The 9,977-nt window shown below is 49.7% G+C and overlaps 1 protein-coding gene across 1 annotated transcript; it reads left to right on the top strand.

Annotated features, from left to right (window-relative positions):
- The first annotated feature begins 327 nt into the window (after positions 1-327).
- Positions 328-9,109, top strand: Stmn3 (stathmin 3). Its single transcript, XM_052724507.1, has 5 exons — positions 328-479; positions 6,428-6,523; positions 6,793-6,968; positions 8,125-8,316; positions 8,739-9,109. Exons 1-5 carry the CDS (start codon positions 461-463, stop codon positions 8,796-8,798), a joined length of 543 nt encoding a protein of 180 aa, XP_052580467.1. The 5' UTR covers positions 328-460; the 3' UTR covers positions 8,799-9,109.
- The last annotated feature ends 868 nt before the right edge of the window (positions 9,110-9,977 follow it).

Here is a 9,977-nt window from a genome sequence, read left to right as displayed (position 1 = left end):
TATCCTCCAAAACACACAAAGCCATATTACAGAAGTGTCATCCATGGTTGCCTGCAGATGAAACATAGGCCTCTTGCTACATCCTTTGCTCTTCTCTCCCTCCATCCCCTCCCACTGTCTTTCCTTTGATAGTTGTTACCCTCGGTTGTTCTCTCTCTCTCTCTCTCTCTCTCTCTCTCTCTCTCTCTCTCTCTCTCTCTCTCTCTCTCTCTCTCTCTCTCTCTCTCTCTCTCTCTCTCTCTCTCTCTCTCCCTCTCTCTCTCCCCCTTTCCTCTCTTTCTTCCTCTCCCCTCCCCTTCCTTCCACCCCCTCTCCCTCCATCCATCCCTCTCTCCCTCCCCCTCCTGCCGCACCCGCCCTTCCTCCCTCCCCTCCACAGCATTGCAGCATTCGCCGACTGCAGCTCCCAGACGCCGCCCGTATCCCTCCGGCCTCCGCAGCCCCAGCCACCGCCAGCACCATGGCCAGCACCGTATCCGGTAGGACTCGGGGGCCTGGTGGGTCTGAGCAGAGGCCATTGTCTAAGCAGAGGCCTTGCCTGACGCAGGAACAAGTTACTGACTCCGTTTTTTCCTATGTTGAACCTTTGCATGGCGAGACTGGGCTGTGCAAGAACGTGGGGTCCGGAGCCCTCAAGGGCGGGAGGGGACTCAAGTGCGGGAGGAGCCGCAGTCGGACGCGGGGCAGCAGCCGCGCCCTAGGCATCACTGCGTGAAGTCGGGCTCCGGGCGCATTGCCCCTTCGGGCGCCGGGGTGCGGGGCCAAGGTGCGACTGCGGCAGAGTGGCTCTGCGGATTCTTGCTTGCAGACACATAAAAGTGTCTGCAGTGGAGCTAGGAGGTCCTCTAAGGCTCCAGAAACCTTGGATTTCAGTGCCATTGAGTCTTCGTAGGGAGTTGAGGGGGAGGTGGGACCTTCCGCAGAAGCCTGGACCTCGGTCCCTGAGAAGTGGGGGAGGGGCTCGGGAACACAGGAGAGGACCTCTCAACAGCTCTCAGAGGGAGGCTTGAGCCTGCAACAAGCGAGGCTTCTCCACCTCGATTTCCCTCTGTGACCGCTGCAACTGGGGACCACCTTCTGCGACGTTAGGGCCACCTGCTCCAGCCAGAAAAATCTCCGCCCTTTGCGCCACTGGGTGTAAGTGAAGGAGAGGCTGTTGCATTTCCAAACCTTTCTGGGGTGTGGTGAGGTCTGCTTTCGTAGGGAGTCTTCTACACCTCAGACTGCATAGAGGGTCGAAAGCAGGCGGAGGGGAGGACACCAAGAGGATACTAGGCTCCGGGGTGGTTGCTGTGGCTCCTTTCCTGACCTGAGAACCTAAAGCTGGACAGCCCCTCCCACACTGGATGCCCCGCCCAGTCCCCAGCCCCAGCAGGGCTTCGTCTTTTTTTCTGGGCGCTTGAGACTGCAGGACCCATGACCTCCCACCCCCGACCTTGGTTTCTTCTAAGAACCACAAGCTCTTGCTGCCTTTCCTTCCCTCAGTCCAGGAGGCTGATCTCGTCGGTCAAATAGGTCAATGCGTGGTTCTCCCACTCTTTGGCTTTGGACCTTGGTACAAACTCCACCCATCACGCGGTCCCGCCCTGATCCCACCCCTCACGCCCAGAGAATTTCAGTATCATGGGGGGGGGGGGGGGACGGGACCCAGGTGTGTAAAAGACCCTTTAAGCTCCAAAAACATGGACCCAACTTCAGCTTTGTGCTATAGCCAGACCTTGCCCATCAGCCACAGGCAAGGTCTTCCTCTTGCTTATTGTCTCTAAGTACCAGTTCCTCACCAGTTGTCCTGTCCTCCCCAACATACTCACTTTTCTGCAGCCAGATCATAGAGCAGGCCCTGCCTATGGTCACTTTTCTATTTGCTCCTTGAAGATCTGTCTTATGGGAAGAAAGTTCCTCATTGTCTATCAGACTGAGAGAAACCATACCAAGGAATGTCCATGACCACCAGACACTGTGCCCCTGACTGCAGCTACAATATATGGTACCTCACTTGCCAGTTGAACCCTTATTTTTCGAGCTTTGACTTCAGGGATCTCTGACCCAGGTGGATAGCACCCTACCCTTCTCTCCAGATGCTCACACCTGTCCAGGCTGGTACTGCTCCCTGAATCCCTGCCAGCCTTCCCCATGATGAAGTGATAGTTATCTAGAAGACAGCCTCCTAGTACTGGTTCTTAAACTTGATACTATCTGCTATGAACTTGCCGTCCTTTCCCTGTGAATGTTTCAGGCTCAAGCAGAAATGACCTTTGAGCAACTGTCAGGCCCCAAGTTCCCGGCCTGACCTTTGAGGACAGCCTATCAGGGGTTTGGATACAAGATGAGAAGTGATAATATGAAACACTAGGACTGGCAGGGGGGTGGGTGCTAGTCTCGTCAGACTTGACAAGAACAAAACTCCTCTCTGGCCTCTCCCAGGTCCAGGAGGTCTGTCCTGCCCTAGCCAAGACCCTCTTCTTACTGCTGCCCTCCTGTCTCCTTAGCACAAGACTGACATCTTCTAGATGCACAAGATATCTACTAACTTGTTGCTGTTAATCTCTCAAATTCTCTAGCTACTTATCACATGATCTGGAGCATGCCCCTCTACCTCCTTTGTTGGATTAAACTTTTCATAGCACAAATACATGAGTAGATGTTGTTTATGAAAAAAACAAAACTTGGCTAAGCACAGTACACTCAGGAGGTGGAGGCAAGATGATCAGGAGTTCAAGGCCAGGCTTCAATACATAGTGAGTTCAAAGTTAGCCTAGGCTACATTATACCTTCTTCTTTTTCTTCTTCTTCTTCTTCTTCTTCTTCTTCTTCTTCTTCTTCTTCTTCTTCTTCTTCTTCTTCTTCTTTTTCTTTTTTTCCCAAGACAGGGTTTCTCTGTGTAGTTTTGGTGCCTGTCTTAGAACTTGCTCAGTAGACCAGACTGGCCTCGAACTCACAGAGATCGAACTCACAGAGATCCGCCTGGCTCTGCCTCTAGAGTGCTGGGATTAAAGGTGTGTGCCACCACCGCTGGCACCTTGTCTTAAAAACAAACACACACACACACACACACACACACACACACACACACACACACACACGCACACACACACACAAAAAAAACCCAGAAAGGAGAAAGAAAGAAAGGAAGAAAGGAAAAAAGGAGGGAGGGAGTAGAAAGGAGAAGAGAAGAAAAAACAAAGCAAGGGGCTGGAGAGATGACTCAGAGCTTAAGAGCACTGGTTAATCTTCCAGAGGACCCAGGTTTGATTCTCAGCACACACATGGTGGTGGCTCACAAACCTCTGTAACTCCAGTCTGACCACACTCTTCTGACCTCCATGGACACCAAGCACAAATGTGGTGTACAGATGTACATGGAGGAAAAAATGCACCCATACATATAAAATAAAATAAAAAATAAAAAGCATGAAGTCCGCTTTGAGGCCTGCCCCTTCTTGCCTCTATCTCTTTTCCTTCCCAAATTCTTCTTAAGACAATGACTAGCCTTGACTTGGGCTCCATGCTGCTTCCAAACAAATCTGAGTTATTAGAAAATTTAAATCAAAACAGCATTCTCTGTGCTTGTTGTGGGAGGACAAAACTTACCATGAAAGTTTTGACCACTTCTACCCCATATATTTAATTCTATGCCAACTCATTCCCCCCACCCCAGACAGGGTTTTTCTGTGTAGTCCTGGCTGTCCTGGAACTCACCCTGTAGACCAGGCTAGCCTTGAACTCATAGGTCCACCTGCCTCTCCCTCCCTAGTACTGGGATTAAAGGCATGTGCCACCACTGCTTGACCCAACTCAATTTTTAAAAATTATTGGGTAAAACTTGATCAGAATGTTTCTGGTCTATCTAAATGCTTGTCCAGGTTCCTCTTGTCTGTTCCCTCAAAGGGTGCTAGTAGATAATTGACATGGAAGCAGCCTTCTTCTTTCCCCCTCCTCTTCCTCCTCCTCCTCTTTTTCCTGTGTCTATCTAGAGACCTAGGTCTGAGTCTCATAGCCTACCAGACTTTGGGAATTGCTAGGATGGAGGGAAGAACAGTGATAATCTAGAATTGCATTTCAATGAATGTTGCTAATGTCATACCAGTAAACTAAGACCTAGTATTGCCCTGTGGAATGGAATAACTGTACTGGGCTTGCAGGACTGTTGAACTTTACCAAGACAGTAGTCTCCAAGGAGCTGGTTCACAAGTGAATGGTCTCACAACAGTAAGATTACTTACATTTTAAAAGTAAGTGTCTCTCCAGGTAGTGGTGGTGGTGCATGCCTTTATTCCCAATACTCAGGAGGCAGATCTCTGTGAATTCAAGGCCAGCCTGGTCTACAGATCAAGTTCCAGGACACCCAAAGCTACACAGGAAAACGATGTCTCAAAAACCCAAAACCAAAACCAAACAAAAACAAGCAAACAAACAACAACACACACAAACAAACAAAACAAAACAAACAAAAAAGGTGAGTGTCTTTTTTTTTTTTCCATCTGGGGTCAGGGTCATAGCATCAGGCTTGCCTCCCTTTCTGGTTGGGTAGCAGGGGCACTGGATGGTTGGCACTTGAACTGGAAGGAAGCAGTGGGTTTGTAGGGCTGAGTGGACATCTCCTTTGTCTTTTTCCTTGGTGGAACGTGGGTTCCAAGACTACCTGAAAGGGCAGTGAGTGGATGTCTGGAGAGAACAAAGATTCACCTCAAAGTGGTAAATGATGTGGAGGTGGTATCTGAGATGCAAGTTTACAGCTAAGTTTACAAGCCAGAGACAAATGCCCTACAGGTGGAAGTCTCAACTATTTGGGAGTTGCGGGCAGGAGGATCACTTGAACCAAAGCGTTCAAGACCATTTTGAGCAATATAGGAAGATCCAGTCTTTGGGGAGGAAAAAAGGGAAGAAGGGAGGGAGGCAGGAATGAAAGGGAGGGCTACAGGGAGGGTTCCCTACGTTTGTACTTGTCCTGGTCATGAGAATCGTAGCAGAGACAGGCAGACTTCTGAGAGTTTGAGGCTCACCTGATCTACATAGGGAGTCCTAGGCAAGCCAAGACTACATAGTGAGACCCTGTAAACCAAAGATACAAAGTTACAAGTAATCACAGAAATAGATGCTCAGAGAAATAAATAGTTTGAACACCTGTAACCAGAGATACAGAAAGACCCAAAGAAGCTGGGTGCAGTGGCTTACATTTGTAGTCTTTTTTTTTTTCAAGAGGGTTTCTCTGTGTAGCTTTGGAGCCTGTCGTGGAACTCACTCTGTACACCAGGTTGGCCTTGAACTCACAGAGATCTGCCTGCCTCTGTCTCCCAAGTGCTGGGATTAAAGACGTGTGCCACCACTGCCTGGCACATTTGTAATCTTAACACAGGAAGCTGAGGCAGGAAGATTATTGGGAGCTGAATGCCAGCCTGGACTGGAGCAAAACCCTGTTTAAAAAAAGAAAAACAAAACAAGCAAGCAAAATTCCAAAAGGAAAAAGACACAAGAATAGTGATTAAGTAAAAAAGACAGAAGGACAGAGACCCTGACAGAAGTGTTATAGTTTGTTCAGACTAATCAGAAAAAAATAACTTTAGACTGGATGTTTCTTCTAAGAAGTAGAAATTTATCTCTCTATAGACTAAAAGCTCCAGGTCAAGGCACCACTAGGTTTGCTTGTCTAGTGAAGGTGTGTCCTTGTGACCTCACACGTTAGAAGAGCTGAAGAATTACTATGGATACTGTGCAGTAAGGTCATTTATCTCATTCAAGAGTCTGCACAAAACAAAAACAAAACAAAACCCAAAACTGTTTTGATTTTCTTATTTCAGGCAAGGCTTTACTCCAATTTGCACCTTTATGACCTGCTCACCTCCTAACATGGAAGAGAACATTCAGACCACAGAAGGAAGAGAGAAACATACAAAAAATATAAGAGACAGAGACAGGCCAGACAGGGAACATGAGTTAAAAAACCAGCTTGGTATATGTAATGAGTTCCAGACCATCGTGGGCTATATAACAAGACTGTCTCAAAACAGAGGCATGGTGGTGCACAACTATACATTCAGCTTTTGGGAGGTGGAAGCAAAAGGATAAAGAGTTCAAGGTCGAGCCGGGCGGTGGTGGCGCACGCCTTTAATCCCAGCACTCGGGAGGCAGAGCCAGGCGGATCTCTGTGAGTTCGAGGCCAGCCTGGTCTCCAAAGCGAGTTCCAGGAAAGGCGCAAAGCTACACAGAGAAACCCTGTCTCGAAAAAAACCAAAAAAAAAAAAGAGTTCAAGGTCATTCTTGGCTACATAGTGAGTTTAAGGCCAGTCTGGACTCCATGAGATCCTGTCTCAAAACAAAACAAAACAAAAAACAAATATGCACATAGATAAAGAGCAATGTAGAAAAGGAAGACACAGAAATGTCAGGATGGTCATAGTACCTGCTCATCTTGACTTCATATCCACAGCCTACAAGGAGAAGATGAAGGAGTTGTCTGTGCTGTCTCTCATCTGCTCCTGCTTCTACTCACAGCCCCACCCCAACACCATCTACCAGTATGGGGGTGAGTGTATCCACACAGCTGCTAGCCCTGCTCAGCTAGGGCATGACCACCTTACTTCTCTTGTTTCTTCTGACCTCTGGTAATACTGTGGCCTGGCTGGCTGCTGCAGAGAGTCATTCTGGGAGGAGGGACCCATGCCCAAGAGTACTACCTGAGCAACTGCACCCCTTTCTCAACCCTTGCTAAGATGTGTGCTGGGAGAAAGCCTCTCATACTACCTATATCCTCTGGCTAGGCCTCATTAAGTCCCCATCTGGTCTTCCCTGCAGATATGGAAGTGAAACAGCTGGACAAGCGAGCCTCTGGCCAGAGCTTCGAGGTCATCCTCAAGTCTCCTTCTGACCTATCTCCAGAGAGCCCTGTGCTCTCCTCTCCCCCCAAGAGGAAGGATGCTTCCTTGGAGGAGCTGCAGAAGCGGCTGGAGGCAGCTGAGGAGCGGAGGAAGGCAAGGACTCTCCACATACACTTGGCATCGATGGCCAGGCCCTTTGCTTGACTTGCTGCTGAGCAACTGGGATGAGAGAGAGAAGGAGGGTGCTGAGACGGTGACAAACATCACGAACCACATTCTTGAGGGGGACCTCAACTTTGATCATGGCAGAGGGAGGTCAGGTTGTGTTCCCCCAGGAGGAGCCTTGGGGATATAAAGCGGAGGCTAGCACTCTTTCAAGGCAGAGGAGTGAGAAGAAAAGGTCTCACATTTGAAGATCCTTAGTTGGGTTGGTTAGGTAGTTCAGCGGGCCCTGGGAGGTATGAATGGGGCTCCCAGCCCCTCCTCACACTAGCCTCTTTATAACTGAAACACAGAGAACAAGATTTGTTCTAGGATTGAGATCCCAGAGGCAAAGTGGACCTCTGGACCGGAGAAATTACTTAATCCATGCACAGAAGGACCCAGGATCAACAAGTTTATCTTGAAAACTGATGTACCCATGGGTCCCCAGCATCATTCAGGAGGCAGCCTAGGCCAGGAGCTAATCACCCTAAGGATCCCTGCTCTCCTCATTATCCATTTTCCCAGCAGTCATCAGAAATTCCTTTCCCCAGCAGGGTAGGGCAGTGTAGCACCACAATGTCCCTTCCCAGATCCCTGTGCACACATTTCTTTGCTGAGCAATAGTGGGGAGCTGGGAACTTAGCTGCCCTAGCTGTATCTATACCTGCTCGGTGCTCAACAGGGAGTTGTCTGGAGAGGTCTGGAGAAGCCACCACAGCTCAAGGTTCAGAATTTACCCTGCTTCTTCAACATTTGTGGGCTCGGGAGTTCTCAGTCCAACAAGGAGACTGTGGCTAAGGGTAGCACAAAGCAAGCCACTGCGGTTCACCTGGCTCTGGAGGGGCCTCCTGGCAAGCAGGATTTTCAGTGCAAAGGCCCCAGAAGTCCCAGGCGGATTGGATGCAGGATAGTGTAAGGTCCCTGAGCTCACAGAAATTAGTCCCAGGGACGGAGAGAAGAGTGATTGATGGATATTAGATGGAGCTAAGTCCATGTCCTGGCAGGTGAGGCACGTAAGGTTTGTCTAGCGGTTGGGCACCAGAGAGTGAAGGCCTGGCTCAGGAGGGGTCTCAGTCGCTGCTCACTAACTCCTGGCTCTGCGCAGACGCAGGAGGCTCAGGTGCTGAAGCAGCTGGCAGAGCGGCGTGAGCACGAGCGTGAGGTGCTGCACAAGGCGCTGGAAGAAAATAATAACTTTAGCCGCCTGGCGGAGGAGAAGCTCAACTACAAGATGGAGCTGAGCAAGGAGATTCGCGAGGCTCACCTTGCAGCGCTGCGCGAGCGGCTGCGCGAAAAGGTGGGTTCAGGGCTGGGGGCGTGATCACGGCTGGGCAGGCTCCAGGCGTGAAGAAGGGGGTCCTAATAATGTCTTTACAGCCTTTTTTTTTTTTAAGTTGAGCACTTCCCTCAGCGTTGGAATAGAGCCCAGAATCTGGTCCTAGTGAGACATATTTAGCAATAACAGTAATATGTAGTTAAATTAATTATGAAGTGCTCTGAAGGAATTTGCATCCCCACGGGGCTCAGATCCAAGAGGGAATGGAACTTGTTTACGCTGGAGGTCAGATGCCCAGTCCCTTGGTCTGATCCCTAAACACTGTGGCTCCAGCGCTCCTGGAGTGCAGTGATGCCTGCCGACTATATATGTATATATATCTGGAAGTTCCTAGGGACACCCTTACCCTTGGCCGCTCCTCAGGGCTTCACCTCTCTTCACAGGAGCTGCATGCTGCTGAGGTGCGCAGGAACAAGGAGCAGCGGGAGGAGATGTCTGGCTAAGGAGCATTGGACCCAGCAGCGATGAGAACATTTTTGGGTTTTGTTTTTGTTTTGTTCAATTCTGTCTAGATGCAAATTTTGTTCCTGCTCCTACCCGCTTCCCTGTACCCCCAGCTTCCTGCTTCTCTTCCCACACTGAACTGTCTAGTCCTTAAAACGTGTCTGACTTTGGGCTCTCCCTAAAGGAGCTCCCTAGGCAGGAGGTATGGTCCCCTGTTCAGACACCAGGCCAGGTGCGGCTGAGGCTTTCCTGATGGCCCTCTTAGTGGATGTGTTGGCAACCTTAATAAAACTAGTGGCAGTGGCACAAACGTGTGGATTCTCATTCAGGTTCTCAGACTCCCAACTTCTGCAAGGCCAGACAGCAGCATCTGCCCATAATTTTATGGGAAACTTTGTGGAGAGACTCTATAGAGGGCAGAGAAAAACTGAGGACCCCGGAGTAGGTTGGGCCTGCTCTGTCATTATGGCCAGAGAGTGAGAGTTACAACATTCTAATGTAACGGTTCCACAGGAGTCCTGAGGTCACCTAGTCCAGTGGCACCCTAGGCCAACCTTAGAGCCTATAGTCACTGCACAAGGACTATGGTGGAGTATTATCTCACCTGAGTTGGTTTGGAGTAGGTATTCTCCACCAAGAGCCCATGAGTTTCTGTGGTTAGGAGAGTTATGGGCAGCATGGACACCTCCTAATGTTCCTACTGTCTCAAAAGTGCATGCTTTTTGCAACACCTTAGCTGAGGTATTCTGTGGAGCCAGTCTCAATGCCCCTGCCCCCTCAGGGGTTTTATAGCCCCTTGGAATCCTGCCTCCTTCCTCCCGTCCTGTGCTCTGGTCTAAGAATGCTCCTGGACAGTGGAATTTTACCTCACTTGCTGGCAGTCATGGCCAGGTGTGAGAAAGTAGCAGCCATGAATTCTCAGGGAGTTCTTGGGGGTGGGAGGTTCCTTAGGACCAGCTGCCTTCAGATTCAGATGCTGGAAAGGTCAGAATTCCCAAGTCACCCTTTCCATATCCATCCTGGAATTCCTTACCAAAGGCAGAAAGCCGGGCTCCAGTCCTCTCCTGCTTAGCATCTAAGCAGGGTCCTTTCTTCTCTCTCAGCCCAGGGGCTCCAAATGTCCCAATGGTGGCCTTTGAAGATGGTCACCTGCTTGGACATACTGGGGATCCCATGCT

This window comes from Peromyscus californicus, unplaced genomic scaffold (assembly GCF_007827085.1).
Source record: "Peromyscus californicus insignis strain IS unplaced genomic scaffold, ASM782708v3 Scaffold_7__1_contigs__length_154581171, whole genome shotgun sequence".
NCBI lineage: Eukaryota > Metazoa > Chordata > Mammalia > Rodentia > Cricetidae > Peromyscus > Peromyscus californicus.
Note: the sequence above shows the minus strand (reverse complement) of the source record. Positions and strands in the feature narration are given on the sequence as shown.